Genomic DNA, 17,201 nt, shown 5'->3' with positions numbered 1-17,201 from the left:
ACTGGAGAGCCAAGGGGAGCCCCTCCCCCTAGGATCGCAAGTTTGTCCGACCCTGCTTGGAAGGAGGAGGAGCTACCCATGAGTCAGGACTGACTGCCCCTCTCTCAGGACCACGGGAGAACAGCAAGCTACCAACCAAGGAGGTGGGGTAATGCTCTCAGTGAAAAGTGAATGTAGAACTGCTTGACCCACTGCTATCTCCCTTCTAGAACTGACGTCCATCACATAATGCTTCATGAAGGTCTCCTCAGGACCACGTAGCTGCCTTGCAGATGTTTCCCAATGGTACTCCATGGAGGAATGTAGCAGAAGCTGCCTGTGTTCTTGTCGAAAGGGCTCACAGTGCAAGTGGACATGGAACACCTGCAGTTTCATAACACAATCTAATGGCTGACACCACCCATCTAAATATTGTTTGGGCTGAAGCTGCCTTACCCTTGTTGGGGCCCGAATGATAAACAAAAAAAGTTGTGTCTTTCCTGAAAAGCTTAGTTCTGTCCATGTAGAATAAAACTGCCCATCTTATATCCAGTGTGTGTTCCTGTTGAGTTTTGAGGGTCAGGAAAAAATACTGGAAGGGAAAGGCTTTGTGACACAAGAAATTTAGAAACTACCTTTGGTAGGAACTGTAAACTAGTGCACATGACTACTTTGTCCTGATTTGCTGAGCCAGTCTGCCCTGGTGTTGGATGTCCCTGCGAAATGTAGGGAAGAAAGTGTGATATTATGGGTAAACAGCCCATTCCCATAGCAAAATGGTTTCCATACAAAGCTTTCTTGACGCTGTTGTTTATGTAAAAAATAGTGATGATGTTGTCCAATAAGATCTGGACCCTTTTGTGAGATATCTTATCTGCAAGTGAGTTAAGGGAATAATAGACAGCTCGTAGCTCTAGCAAGTTAATATGACACTCCTTTTCACTTTCTGACCAGACACTATTAACTGATATATCCTCACAAGGCCCTCCCAAACCTTCTAGGGATGCATCTGTTGTGAGGGTAAGTTTGTGACTTTGAACACGAAAGGGAATCTGTCAGGCAGGCAAGAAAGATTATCAGCCTGGGAAACAACCTTGGGAAATTAAGTTTTGCAGCTTTTTCAGGACTTTCCCTGACTTCAACTGACTTGTTTGAACTGGGGGGAAGGAACTGGGGGTATAACCTCTAGGGGAAGACTTTGCTTCAGCATTCTAGGCAATCTCTTATGTGTCAGTGCACTTCTAGGGAGTTTTATCTGAATAAAGACCTTTAACTCATACAACCGTGTTGGATGAAGTGGAGAGTCTGAGAGAATCCCCTAGACAGGCCTGACAGGAATCCCTTCAGATAAATTCCCACCAAGCTAGTGAATGCTGTACCTGTCTTGGAATCAAAATGTTTTCTCAAGAAGACTGACATTTAAGATCAAATCTCCTACGAAATTCAATTTGTAATCCATTTTCAGTCTCACATATGGAACCACTGCTGTGGTAGATGCCAAAAGACCCAACGAGATCTGAATCGCCTTTGCAGTTTGAATCTATTGACTGAAAAATAGTGTACCAACTGTACAACTCTAGTTACTCTATCTCTGGGCAAGAACGCCTTGTTAGTTTCAGCATCCAAAACAGCAACTATGCATTTTATAGTGTGGTTTGGTTCTAAGTTGGATTTCTTTCTATTTATTACCAAACCCAGTGCCTCACGTGTAAATAAAATCAATGTCACATCTTTTCTCAGTACCTCTGGGGAATGTGCTGTGATTAGCCAATCATTCAAAAAGGGGTAAATTAAGCAACTCAATTTCCTGAGATGAGCCACTACTACCGCAACACATTTTGTAAATACCCACAGTGCTGTTGCCAAACCAAAAGGGAGGTCTGTGTACTGGAACACCTTGCCTTGGTATATAAAGCATAAGTATCTCCTATGCTCTTGGTATACGGAAATGTGAAAATATGCATCCTTCAAATCCAGGACTACAAACACTCATCTTGAAGGACCATATTTATAACTCATGGGAGTGCAACCATTCTAAATTTCGCAATTCTCAAATAGCTATTTGTTAACCGCTCTGAGTGTGGCACTAATCAGTAAGCACACAGTTTTATATATTATATATTATATATTATATATTATATATTATATATTATATATTATATATTATATATTATATATTATATATTATATATTATATATTATATATTATATATTATATTACTCTGCAAGAATGGCATTAGGTATTTTAATAAAAATTTATGACCACCATAAGAAATTGCTTGAGCTGTGTAAAGCCAAGTATTGATCATACTGCCACCCACTGCTCAAGTTTTTCTCTCTAAATGTCTTATTCCCCCCCTCCAACTTAATCAAAACATTATGGAGTAATTACATCCAGCCTCAGGTTTAATTTCTGGCCACAGTGATCAAGCAGCCAATGTCAAACTAGCTCCACATGGTCCTGGATGATGTGAATTTCCTATAATAATCAGAGGTTCAGATCAGGCTTTGGGCTGGAATTTGTTTTACTAGTCCAGCAGTCAATGATCCTCTTGATTCTTCTGGTATTCTCCACTGCCTTTCATCATCAAATTCTTCTGGGAAGACTGGGAATAGGAGATACGCCTTTGCAGTGATTCCACTACTACCTCTCTGACTCAGTTCACAATGTAGTATTGCATGATAGCTGGTCTACCTCAAGGGAATTGATTTGTGCAATAACATAGGGATGAATCTTTCAAGAACTTCAGAGAGTCCACAGGTTCAAGGGGAGCCTGTCCAGGGTCCATCTGCCCCCAGAGTCCATAGGCTGCCACCAAGTTCTCACTAAGTCCAGGCAGTGGTTAGGAAACAAAGCCTCAGGCATTACCAGACTGTACTTGGGAATCAGCAGAGCTGCCAGGGCCCCTTATTCTCTCTGCGAGAGTGGGGGACTTGGCACTTGCTGTGGGAGATCTTTTCACACACACACTCCCAGTGGGAGTGATTATGTCACTTCTGGAAGGTGGGGGCATTACAAATGATTCCCAAATTGGTCCTTGTGAAGTATGTGACCATGCCCACTGCCCAGCACAATGACGTCAATTGAGGAAGTGATGTTGCAAGCCCATTGGGAGTGTGCCTGATGAGCACTGGCCCTGGAGGTTTTTTGCCTCCCAGGCCTGTTCCCAGGCTTCCCCCACCCCCTCACTGGCCAGGTTAGTGGTGGGGGAGGGGCAGTCCCCTGCCCACTGGGGAACTGTCAGCCCTAGAAATCAGCTATGCTGAATCCCAACCATACAGTTACAAAGATAGCATGTAGCCAAAGTTAAGCCAGGGCATTATTTCAGATTAAAGTCACAAAGCAATGAATCACCACACAGAAGTAAAAATATAATTTGTTTATTATAAAGTGAATGAAATATTAAATCTAGAAAGTGTGCATAGAAGGATAAATAAAATAACAAATACTAGCTAACCTGAAATTTAAACATACCTGAAAGAATCAAATTGTCAGTATAGCAGAGTTCAGCAAGAGCGTTTCCCAGAATGAAAGCAGGATTGTAAATCCAAGAGGCCAAGAGCATGAAGTCATATCCAGATACCCCAAATTCAGGTCAAAGGCATAACTGACTGAACCACTTTTATCCCTTATGGCCACCAACATGGAGTTACTTGATGGACCAATCAGGGCCTGACAGTGACAAGACCATTCATCAGCGTACCACTTCCCTGTGAACCGAAACAAGGCTCAGATAAGTAAATTGGATGGAACATCGCTCAGCCTTGGGTGCCTCAACTCCCTTTCTTAGCAGTTTCAAGGGAGCTTCACACATGTGAGAGATAATGAGCTTTGAGATGTCTATGAAAATGAGCTCATTCTTTTTACAAATGTTTACCCAGAAGGCTTAAAGACTCTAGTCAGGCAGGCATAAACATTTAACTTGACCTAGGCCCAAACAGGCCTGGTTCTTCACAGAATCTTCATCAATCCTCTTTAATATCTATATGACATCACTGTGAGAGACTACCTAGCAATCTGAAGTGCAACATTACCGATATGATGATAGTGTACTCTATTTCACATTTTTATCTGATTCAGATGCAGTGTTCCCCCTCCAGTAGCTGAACCCAGTTATGGACTTGAGAAAGGAGAATAAATTAAGGCTGAATTCAGGAAACAGATGGCACTAATGGATGGAAGAAACATGCAAGCAATAGGCACATGGATGTCTATTTCTATATGAAGATATTATTTGGATTGGATTTCCACATGTCCTAATCCAAACCTTAATTCAGAAAGTTTCTCACATGCCTGAAGTAAAAAAAAAATCTGCCATTGAAAGACTAGGCAATTTTTGGCATTCCCTTCCAAAGTCTAGGAATTAGGTATGTTTGTAACAGCTTGTCCTCATAAGAGAGCTGAGGACAGGACATCTTGTTATAAAAAAGTAAGATTGTGAAACCTTGAAGTCAATATATGAACACACTGTTTTATGTTTCACGTCCAGATAAGTTTAAAGTCCCTCTTCCAAACTGCAAAGTCTCCCAAGAAATCATCATAAGTGATTAGGCTCCTTGGGAAGCCTCTCTTACTGGAAGCCTCATACTTGGTCTGAGTGAGGCTTTTTCTTAAATACTGAAAGAAAGCTTCAGATAAACTGCAAGAGATTATGAGGAACTAAGGCTTCTCTCAGGATACTGAAGCAAAAAGCTTTTACAACGCTAAATATGCCCACTGGACTTATAAAAACATGATTATTCCCCTCCCCCTTTACAGGTAACTAAATCAAATTTCCAGAAGTGAAAAAGTTACTGAGTTTACAATGCATTAAAAAGTGAACTGCTAGAGCCGAACATGATTATTTTGCTTATAGATTATATGGCAACTGATATATTGCTTTACAGGCTATAAAATGACCAGATTTTCTGCTCTTCAAGAAGTATATTCACTATCAGACTCAGAGTAAACTGTGTTCCATATTACATTCATCATGTAACATGAAAATAGCTAGTTCCTTCTGGATAACAAAATACAGAGCTACTGTTCTGGCTCAGCATGAAAGGTGAAGTTCCCCAAAACAACAATATGGGAGACTCAACACCACAACCACAATCAGCTTTGTAAGCTTAGGAAGGGGAACTGTTAGGCAGCAATGTGGGCAACACACTAACAGATTTCTATTCAGCCCAGATCACACCGCATCAGGTATAGCCATTCAAAGGTTTGGGACCAGCAAGGATATGACTAGAAGGAAGGAATCACAACAAGCTCTCCATCCCTGTCTACGTTGGCTGCTACTAAACAGAGATCCCAGACAGACAAGACTGAGAGAATCAACCCACCTACATCAAACTGGCATGCTCATCCAGTATTAAAGCTGGGATAGCTGATAATTTTCTACTTACTAACCTTGCCCTTACCTGTAGCACCTCACACCAGAGGAACTTGTTGGCATGGCAACCAGAATTCCCTTGGCTGGACAAGTGACTTGGAAAGGGATTATATGAAGAAGCCCCCTCTTTCATTCTGTACTGCCCATCTCCAAACGCAGTATCTTCTCCTGCTGTGGACCTTCTGATAGAAATACCACATCACTTCTCCTCAGTACCACCACCCTAGAACACATTTAAAGAAAAACCTCTAAATGGCTCTCCAAGGCCAAACCTCCTAACCAGTTCTCATTTGGATAGTCATGAGGAGTTTCCTTAACCAGCTTGCATTTGTCAAGAAAATATGGAGCCCACCCTGCTTCAGTAGAGCACACTTCATATCTAGACAATACAAAGAAAATCTACACCAAACCAACAATCAAACTAAATCAGACTATAATTTAACATAAAATAACTTTTGTGCTCTCAATAAACAACATACCCTTAGCCTTGCTCTGATCCAGTGATGACTCACTGGAAACATGCTACACCAACTATTGCTAATGTCCTCAGTGGACAGAACTTCCCATTCTGTAGATTTGATTCCACTGCCACTCCCAGTAGGGTTGCCAGACTCCAGATGGTGGCTGGAGATCTCCTGGAATTACAACTGAGCTCTAGGCCTTAAGAAATCAGTTTCTGTGGTGAAAACGGCTGCTTTTGAGGGTGGACTATATGGCATTATACTGCACTGAGGTCCCTCCCCTTCCCAAATCCCGCCCATTCCAGGCTCCTCCCCTAAAATCTCCAGGAATTTCCCAAGCTGGAGCTTGCAACCCTAGCTCCCAGTGGGAGATGGCAAGTAGAGGGCAGGAAGATGTCCTCCATGATTCTGGTGTCTGTTTAAAGAAACCTATCTGTAGCTTTCATCCAGACCTTTAGTTTTCAAGTATGTTCTACTAATATCCAATCCTCTCCCACATATTTGTCTGAAAAGGGATATAATAGATGAATAATCTTCCCAGATTGAAATATGTTTGCATGTTGGGTGTTTCATATTTCATCTTGTCAACTTCCACAGATATTAAAACATGTTACTATACAGCGTAGGTGAACTATATACCAGTTCTCGTCCACAAATTCATGGCATCAGTAGTTACTGCACAAAAGCATTGCAGGGACCATCATACCCTCAATATATGTAACAACAGTGATAAAGGACCTTTTGTGACAAAGGATCAAAACTATAAACAATAAAGAGCATCATACAGCATGGGTCAATGCAAAGGGTCACACATATAAGCAGCAGGACACTGCTTTTGAAACTCCTCTGAATTTTAAAGGCAGTTTGCAGTGTGGGAGGTATTTTTGTGAGGATTGGGAAACCATGAATTTCTCTGGATAATAGCCATTACTGTTGCAAAATGACGGATAAGTTTTCCTATGATTATGAAATTGTATATAAAAAGCTGTGAGAAATGCAGAGGTCAACAAGAAGAAACAGCAGCAGGCCCTCATAAGTAATGCAATTTTTATGGATCACAATTACTTCCTTTTTTTCCTCCCTTAAGCGCTTTAATGTTTTGGCCACTGTCCAAGCTATAAAAAGCCAATATGAGGAAGATTTCTGCCCCAAACATCTTCTGCAACCCCTCCCCCCAATCTGCCCAGTAGGAAACTGTTAAGCAGGGGATAAATAGGTAAGTTTCTAGCAAAAGCATGCTTAATTTTCATCCTGGCAGCATACTTGCTACATACTTGTTGTCCTTTTCTAGGAGGTGGCCTTGATTAAAGCCCATTGTTCAGGAAACTGAATACATGTGTTTCCAGATAGCATAAATATGCTGCAATGACTAAACATTTGATGAACACATGCAGCATTGGACGAATGCCAGATGCAAACCTTTGTGTTCAGAATGTTATACAAATACTGTCTGGCAAGTCTGATTTAAATTACACGGAGATTAAAATCCACAAGCTTTCAGTATTCCCTGGGTTTAACCCATCATAGCTATTATCACTACTCCAAAAGGGTATTAGCCCTAAAGGTCAAAGCATATAGTACAAAAGTATGATTCATTTAAAGTTGGAATAAAAACATGTCTCTGTTTCATCAGAGATGACAATGAATTTCCTTGCCTAGCCATGACCAATGCTTCGAAGTTATTACTTATGGCATAGAATTTAAGACCTCTTCTTTGAGTGTTTTAGTTTTTGCTTCTTTAGTTTAGAAAACAAACACTACAGCAGACATGAAATTTAACTTGGGTTGTGACTCTAAGTACATTCTACTTTTAAGTCCCATCAGCATAGAACCTTTGGTTGCTGCAGTTGTGCCAGCACATCTGCACTGTGAAAGCCTGGTGAAGAGTCAGATGGGGGGGGGGTGTATATGCAGACCAGTAAAGCCACGTAGTATCAGTGTAACAATAAAATTCTAAAACATGAACACTAACAGAAAACATATGAGTACCAGATGCCAAGGCCCATGGCCCAAAAAGATCCCACAGAGAGTAGGAAGGCAAACAAATGACAATACCCTGCTATATGCCAACCATGGTACAAAACCGATAAGCACTTCTATAGACCCACCCCACTGACATATAAATGTACATTAACAACAGCCCATTACTGGCTTCTCAAACACCATCTGCTTTACATAAAGGAACCAAAGAGCTTTTGCTCCACTGCCACAGGCTGGTGCAGTGACAGCACTCAACAGGCACCTACACAACAGAATTAATACAGACTGCAGCATGTGACACAAACACAGGATTGAAATCTATGAACTGCTACCTCAAGGACCTTCTCAGCCTTACCCTTTGCCCACAAAGCTCCTGCAACTCCCAAAAGGTCAGAGCTGAGAGTACTGGACAAACTATCACATAGTAAGAGGGACACAGTTAGGAGGGTAAACCTTGTTAAATCTTTAGAAAACTATCTGGCTATATGTGCATATCATATTTGTGAAGTAATGGGCTCACAGGCATCTCCTGTTTCTTGTGGTTGGTCCCCAGGAAGTTGAAAAAACTCCATGGCCATCTCAAGTCTCCATCTGCTGACACTCATCCCCCTTATTTCCCAGGAGTGTCAAAAAAAAACTGTGTACTGCTGTGTATTACCAACAGCAACTTTGAGTCTCTCTCCTGCCAAATAAAATCACATGTCAAGTACTCTGTACCTACCATGCCATTTAGAGGTTCCTTCTAGTTGCTGCCTTTCCCACTACACTCCAACAAGCAGGCATGGGGGTGATCTACCACTACTCTGCACATCCAAGCCCCAGGGATAGCAAGCTTACCTGCTGCCCCTCCCTATTACCATACTTTGGATAGCAAGAAAAAACAGACGCGGTGTGATTCCAGAGACCAGACCTAAAGCATTCAGAATATAAGAAAGTTTAATAAATTAATAAAAGGATACACATGTTCTGTTCAAGCTTTCAAACTGAGGAACAAAGAAAATTTGAAAAAGCACACTCCTCTTTCCCTATACTAGGTACTTCCTAAATGATGATTAATTAGGACAGTCTAGCTTTACTTGAAATTGTTGCAGTTTAAATAGCAGTTTAATGTTCATTGTTATCTTAGATCTCCTGTTTGGGACTTTTCTCCATTGTCTCTTGCCCCATATGGACATGATGAAGTCCCTAGGTAAAGCATAGTCCATCATGGCTTGTGCCCATCCGAGGGGGCACACAACAGTCTCAGGGATGGTGTGGTTTCCATCACCCTTTTGCTTTAAAGTCAGAACTTTACCTCTCACCCACCCCCACCCACCCCACTGCACATGACTGGAACATGTTAGGTGTCAACAACTAGTTCTGCTGCCTTTATATCAATCTGACTCCCAACGACAGACTCATACATAAGATTCATGTTATACTCTCTATATATTATACTATGTATGGAACTTCCTTAAATATCTCACTATAATAATATTTTACACAATGTTAATTATCTTCCTTTAACAACAAGGTACATTTAAATCCAGAGGAGTTAGACATGTGAGTCTGTAGTTGCGAAATAGTAAAGGGGTGTTCACCAGCCCACTCCCTATTCCCCAACTTTCTCCTGCTATGGGCGCCGTACCAGGCACCACCCTACCAATTGCCTCAAACCCCTGCTGCAGTACAAGCTAGGCAAAAAACCCTTTCCCCTCCTCGCCAGTTTAGGAGAATGGGAAAAAATTCCTACCTGGCCCTGAAAAAGCAACCAGCTAATCCTGCACTGAAACAGGGTGAGGAGGGTGGGCCGATCGCACGGAGCAACTGCACCATCAGGGGCGGAGATGCCTTCTATGGCACTGTCTCTGCCCCCAAGGCAAAGGCTCAGATGCCCAGGATGGCCTTCTGTCCCCTCTTCCTTCTGAGGAGGCAAACCTCGGCCCCACGGCTCAAGCCTCTATGCAGCTGCCGTGCATGGCTGCATTCCTCAACAGAAAGTAAGTTACATGTAACATTTTCTTTATCACTTCCTATTACACTTCCTATTCCTATTACACTTCCTATTACACTAACTAGCCAGAACAAAAATGGTCTTTTAAAAAAATCTAAAAACGATCATATCCTTTCCCTAAAGCTGCACTTATTAAACTGAGCCTCACTTGTATCATTTCTATTCCTCCTTCTTGCTAATTCACTATTAAATGTTATATTGTATAATGGTTCTGATTACATATTGTTGTGTTCTAATTTTCAAAAAATTAAAAATGTTAGTTGTACAAAAATAAAAGCAAATTCAACAAATAAGAACAAAAAAGGGTCTTCATCAATGTGGCAGGATAAAAATCTATAGTACAGTGTCCTCAAAGGAGCTCAGAGTAATTTGCTGTCCCCTTTGACTATCAAAGGAGTCCCCTTTGACTATCAAAAAAACTATGCTGGGGATCAAAGGACCTGCATGAACAACAGGCATGTGAAATGGGGGCTGTAGAAAAGAAGAGAATTGGCTAAGACTAAGCAAAAAAGTTGGCCGGATCCAACCCATCATACACAGTTCATCCTTCTCCATTTTATTCTTAAAACCACTCTATGAAGCTGGTTGGGTTGAAAGAGAGTAACTTCCTCCAGTGGACTTCATTGCTGCTGAACAAGGATTTGAACTCAGGTCTAACTACTACACCACAGTAGTTCTTGTCATTTGGGCCTGAAATAATACTTAACTGGACAGACCATCCTTCTCTTAAAGGTACAGAATATGGCTGAAAGAAACTTCATGTACTGTAAACTTAAGCTCTTTTTTTTAGACTGGATTATGTGGGAGACCAGCATACAATCCAACTTGTAATCTGAGGGTTTGTTTGTTTAACAAGCCAAGTCTTGTCAATAGCCCATGATTTAAAGTTTTTTCTCATGACACTAAATTGAAGACGGAAATGTAAACACCGGCTCATAATACCAACAATTGTATTGCACAGCAAGTATTCCAAAACAGGAAAATGAACAGACATTTTAGGAACTTCACATTACCATGTGGGACACTTTAAAGAGCATTTCAGAAAATTAAAATTATACTCCAAATTCAGTGACCTGTATTTCAGAACACACAGCAACAACACAGTTATTGAGGAAAAAGTGAACCAACTTGACAAAATTTCTTTCTTTAGGCTAGTTAAGTCATGAATTTTCCTCAAGTTCTTAGCCTTCTTGGCAAAGACTTTATTAATGTTCCTTGAAAAAAAGAAAATACAATATCTGCCACCTTATTATGTAGAAAGATTTGCTAACCCTCAAATACTGATTATCAAGGGCTCTTTAATCAATTTAATTGCCACCTCCAAAAAGAAATCTTGCAGGAGTTCCATTATGTGTTAGATGCATAGTTCCTAGCAGAAGTACTCAGAAAGATTTACTTCCAAGTGATCACCTACTTAGATCAAACAGTAAATCACTAACTCTTGTTATGTTGTTTGTTTAGGTGGCAACGGTTTAGCTGGCCAAGCCTCAATAGCCCCTTACTGAGTTCTCAGTGTGTGTGGCCCATTTTGCTAAGCAGCTGGTTTGACACACAAGCCCCACTATGCATCAAGCCTATTGTTATTTTAATGCAATTCCCAACAACTTAGTTTGCCCTTACCGGTCCAAGGGTATTTTGGAAGCATAGGGAGTGAGACAGTTAAAAACTCTAGAAACAAAATCACCTGCCCCAAGGGAAAGAAAATTATAAATTGCTGAATTGAGATACCGCTAAAGTAATATATTTCCAATATATTAACGCCCTGCAAGTTTGATTGCAAGTTCAAAAGACAAGGAACAACTTGAAACACAGACATAAAGGCTGTGTTATATCTGTCAGTCTCCCCTCCCACCATTACGTAATGCAGTATAAACAAGCAATATGCATCTGAAAATTGCTTTCAACCCTCCAGATAACATTTAGGCTACTTTAATAACCTTTTTCTATGGGGATAATTTCAGGTAGGTACTGTTGGTCTGCAGTACAACAACTGCATATGAGTCCAGTGGCACCATACAGAGCAACAAGATTTTCAAGGTGTAAGCTTTCAAGAGTGAAAAGGAGAAAAAACAGAGTCTCACTGGAGTCAAAATCGACCTCAAACACAGCATTTTCATTATGTTTGGGGCTGATCTGGCCCCACTGAGTTTTCTGGTTTTCAAACAAAAATGTGTCATTGGGGCTTCCAGAGTGTGCACATCATTTTGCTGTGTGCTCTGATGGCTCCCAGACTGCCTCTCTCCTCCTTTGCCCCCTGACAGCCAGGTGAGCAGGGCTGGGTGGGGGGTGAAAGGTGGGAGTGGGGCATTCACCACCCCACCAGCAGGGCTGGCAGTCCTATTTATGAGAATGGGAATTCCACAGCACAAGAAAAGGCCTGTTCCAATGTTCACAACATAATTTCTCTTCTAAGTGACAGAACTTGGTGTAGGGTCTTATGAGCTCATCTGAGTGCACAGGGAACTTGAAAAAAGGAGATACTGTTTCACATGGCCTAATTTCAAGCCATGTAGAGCTCTAAAGGTTAGCACTAGAGATGGGCATGAACCAAAATACGAACCAAAATTCATGACAAACCAGGCCGGTTTTGTTGGAAATAGCAATGTCTGGTGTACAACAGCAGCAAGAAGGAAGAAGAGCCTACCATGCAGGGGGCAGCAAGGATCACTTAGTCAGGACAGTGAGAGAAGCACCTCTCTTGTTTCCTGGGGGTCATTTCCTTGTCTTGTCTCCTATTGGGCTAAACAGGGCAATATCCTGCTTCTTCTCTCTCTCTGCAAGATGTAGTCAGATAGCAAGGAATCTCTCTCTCCTCTTTACTCTCAAGTATGCAATTTCCTCAAATAAAACTTTTTGCCTCTTTAATCAGCACAGAGTAATTCCGCTGCATTATTTGCACTCATCCATCAGGTTTATGGTTCGCGAACCAGTGGTTCATCAGATCCCATTTCTGACGAACCGCCATCAACTTTAGACTGGTTCATTTGGTTCGTCACTGCAGATAGCCTGGGGCCGATCAATCAGTTTCCTAGGCAACAGGAGATGGACTTCCTGCAGACCTTCTGCTGACCCAGAAGTGACCTTCTGCTGGCCCGGAAGTAATGATTTTCTGACCTGGATGTGACGTTTTCATGAACCAAACGAACCAATTCATGAACCGGGGGGGGGGGGAGGGAGGTTCGTGAAAGTTCATGGTTCGTGAAATTTGATGAACTACGAAATGCATGGTTCGGTTTTTTTCTAGTTTGTGCCCATCTAGTTAGCACAAGTACAATTAATTGAGCCCAAAATGTACAAACATATTAGAGACCAGCTGTAGTTTGCACACTACCTCACAAATATCAGCAGCACAGCCAAATACATTTATTTATTTAAAACATATTTTTACCATACAACTTTGGCTAAAAACCTGGCATGTGGCTTACAAAAAGTCAACAGAAATAAAAATAGACTACCACCACAAAATTAACAGCACAGAAACCATCAAATCCAACAAATCAGGGTAAGGAGAGGATCAAATTTACAAAACCAATTAAAAAATAACTGCCAACCGTTTTCATTATCAAACCAGAAATGAATAAAATTATGTTTACTTGGCACTCAAAACTTAATAAATATGATCCTGAAGAGTTAGCCGCATTAGTCTGCAGTAGCAAAATAGCAAAGAGTCCAGTAGCACCTTTAAGACTAACTTTATTGTAGCATAAGCTTTCAAGAGCCACAGCTCTCTTTGTCAGATGTATTTTTTAATAAATATGGTATCAGAGAAACAGCTGACCTGTCTTTAATGGCTAGCTACCTCTATTTATTTATTTATCATTTCATTTAGAATATTTCTATGTCATTTCTTCAGAGTTCAACTCAAGGCAGCTTACAATTTTTAAAAAAAAACAATATTAAAACATGTCATTAAAACACAAGGAGACCATTAAAAAGCTGATAAAGCCCCTAATTAAAAACCTGCAGAGCAGTAAAGTACAGTAAGTTCCAGGTGAACCTCCAGAGTGAGGACATTCCTCAAGTGAGGTGCCACTATTGAAAAATCTCTATTTCCAAAGGCAAGATGCCACCACAGAAAATGCCCTGTTTCTAGCAGTCATCTGCCTTACTTCTGAAAGCAGAGGCACCTCACAGTTTGAAGATCTGCATAGACTCTGGTGATCCTTAAGATGCTCTGGTCCAAAGCCACTTTAGCCTTCAGACACTTTGATCTTCTTCCAAGATGTCAGAACAACATATATGGTACTCCTCCCATACCTCCCTTCTGTCCTCACAACAACCCTATAAAGTAGGTTAGGCTGAAAGATGTGACCAGCCTGGAAAGCTTAAAGGCCAAGTGGGAATTCAAACCTGGGTCTGCAAATCCTGGTCTGATACCATACCAGACATCTATTTAAAGCTTCATCTAAAACAGGCTAATCATTGTTTCCTGATTTAATTGTATCAGCCAAAGGATCTTAGCTTTTTCTTAATTCATTTTCAGTTTATTGGCCCTCCTTCATCCTATTAGTACTTCCAAACACCTATTCAGAACATGCACCATCTCACACAACTCTGCTGAATAGGAGTAAGATTGCATATAATCAGTGCATGGATAACCCTTCCAAATCTCTGGAATGCTTCTCCCAGTGCTTTCATATAGAATAATTAAACAGCACAGCAGACAAGAGGGAACCTTGCAGAACTCCACTGCAAATCTACCATGGAGTTCATAAGTAGACTCCCAAGATCACGTTGCAAAACTACTTGGTCATAAAAAATGAAATCATCTGGCCAGTGTGCCCTGACTATCCATCTTGGATATTCAGTCAAGAATACATTTCAAAGACTCAAAAGATATCAAGCAGCCCTGAAGAACCAACAGTATAATTTTTGTCAATGGCTCTGGTTAGGCCTGAAGCAGACACAGATAAACAGTCCTAGGCCTTCCTTAATCATATCATTAACCATCTGGCAAGAGGCACACTTCAGCAACAGTTCTGGTATAGTACACAAACAACAATATTGCTACAGAACACTTGCTTCCATTTTGTTTATTTATTTAAAAAATTTTATAGGACCTCTTCAGGTACCTCCCCGAGGTAACTTACAAAATAAAAATAACAAAACATTTAAAGATATTAACTAAAATTCAGCATTAGAATGAAAAACCTAGCCCAGCATAAAAATATAGACCATACAACAAGATCTCAGACAGCTTAAAATAGGTTTCCAGATTAAAATAGTGTTTTCAAAAAATAAACCCCTTAATTAGCCTGGGAAAACAGAATCATTTTGGACTGGCACCTAAAAGAAAGCAACAAAGGCACCAGGCAAGTCTCAAAGGGAAAGACATTCCACAAGCAAGGTGCTATTACGGCACGGTCAGCACAGCTTGTCAGACAGATCTTAATTGGCAGGCGGTACAATATGAGAGGAGGTAGCCCTTTAAGCACCCCGGCCCAGGCCCAAAGCCATTAAAGGCTTTTTATTAAAAAAATAATCATTTACAATTTTAACATTGGCCAACTTAAACATAATAATACCATTCACTGATAAACCAATAAAATAATACCATCCATTGATACTACACAAATAATTAAAAGACAGTGATTACTTGATCCAATTAATTATTTCTTACCCAAAGCAAGGACGTTAGAGGCATGGAGCATCTTCAAAGAAGACAGCTCACATTCTTGGCTACCTAATTTATCTTAAATGTTCAAACACCATGCAATGTTATCTATACTCAAATATCTTTTTTAAAATATATAAAAACTGTGTTAATTCATTCTTGGTACTTTTAATCATAATACAGAATATTTAAAAATAATTATTACAAGTTTCTCATATGTACAACTATCTGACTGGTATTTAATTACAGCACTGTTACCAGAATAACTCTTCATGCATGTACTATGTGTGGGCTGGCAAACACTGAATTCTAGGATATAAAACACCTAATTAGGTCATGAAAACTTTTTCAGTTCCAATGCAGGACTATTCCGTAAAGCACATTTTCCAGTGCTTTGTCTAGCTTTGTCTAATTTACTGTAAAACAGTGCTGCTATTTTCTTAAGCTAATAAGGAAAGATAGATTTTGCCAAATGGGTGTGCCCTCCACAACTATCAACCAATCTTTTCCTTTCCCAAGTTTTAACCCATTAGCTCAACTTTCTTTAGACCACATGCTCCAGTCACTGATATATGGTAAATAGAGTTAACCACATTTCCTTCAACCTTTCAACCAGAGGAGGCAAATACTATGCAAAAAGTCTCAATCAGAGTGCCTTCATCTATACAGCAGAGAAATTATTTAATACAGTATTTTTGCTTTTTGGAAGTCACCCAGGCTTAGATCCAGCCAAACATTTCCACAGGAGGAAGGGTTATTATCACTCAAAATGCGACTTTCTTGCCTCACCCCTTCCACTACAGTCCCAAAGGCTGCTCCCCAAAATGCTACTCCCTACTCTACAAATGTTTAGTAATTAAAAAAATAAAGAAAGGCTTATGTTGCTAGGATTTTTTAAAAGTTCTGATAGGCAAACACAAGTTTTTCTTCCATTTCTTTTTTCTAATGGATTCATTCATGTGTTGAGCATGATGCAATTTTTCATTATAAAATTCCTCATAGATAAAGTGTAAGAAAAAGTTCTACAATATTCTCAATTTCTACTATGCATGAATTTTGTTGGAAATACTTGAAAACACAGAAATACTTACAGAAACATCTTTCAGATTCTTTTCATAGGAAAAATTAAGGCAATCTCCATTTGCTCCTCCTTTCGAAATACCAAAATTGTATTTATCTGTCTGTTCTTCTCTAAACAACAGTACTCTTCTTAGCTCTTCAATGTATTTCTCTCGATCCATTTCCATGTCAGCAGCCTCCTTAGATATTTCATCCTCAGACACTGTAAGGAGCAAACTGGATGAATTAAAATTAAATTGAGTATTGGGGGGGGGGGAGGGGGGTAAAAAAAATCATCTGAAGATGTGAGCTGTGACTCACGAAAGCTCATACTCTACCACAAATTTTGTTAGTCTTATAGGTGCTACTGGACTCTTGCTATTTTCTACTGTTACAGACAGACTAACATGGCTACCATCTTTTAAAAATCAGTTATTGCTGTTCTCCCACTGTTCCCCTCCCCAACACACACACACACACTATTTTTTTCAGTGGTTCTCACACTTTCATTTATCACCATTCAATTTTTGTAATGAAGCATTACAATACTGTCATATCTTTAAGGATTTCTTCAAAGTACAGAAAACTGAAAATAACTTTGTCATGGAATCTCTTCCCACGTAAATAACAGTTTATAAGTCAGTTATAGGGGTGTTGAATGTACCTCTGAACCCAGGGTTCAATCCAAAGGAGAGCTTCTGTGACCTGAAGGTACTTCTACTTGCATAAAAGGGGATGCT

The 17,201-nt window shown here is 40.2% G+C and overlaps 1 protein-coding gene across 3 annotated transcripts in view; it reads right to left on the bottom strand.

Annotated features, from left to right (window-relative positions):
• The window catches only part of XRCC4 (X-ray repair cross complementing 4), a 194,026-nt gene that overhangs the window by 158,829 nt on the left and 17,996 nt on the right, over window positions 1-17,201 (bottom strand). For all 3 annotated transcript variants that reach the window (XM_054987082.1, XM_054987084.1, XM_054987083.1), the window contains exon 3: window positions 16,494-16,684. In XM_054987082.1, coding sequence (XP_054843057.1) covers window positions 16,494-16,684 — 191 coding nt within the window. The remainder of the gene's footprint in view (window positions 1-16,493; window positions 16,685-17,201) is intronic.

The sequence above is a fragment of the Eublepharis macularius genome, chromosome 8, assembly GCF_028583425.1.
Source record: "Eublepharis macularius isolate TG4126 chromosome 8, MPM_Emac_v1.0, whole genome shotgun sequence".
NCBI lineage: Eukaryota > Metazoa > Chordata > Lepidosauria > Squamata > Eublepharidae > Eublepharis > Eublepharis macularius.
The sequence above is the reverse complement of the archived record's forward strand: the minus strand, read 5'-3'. Positions and strand labels throughout refer to the sequence as shown.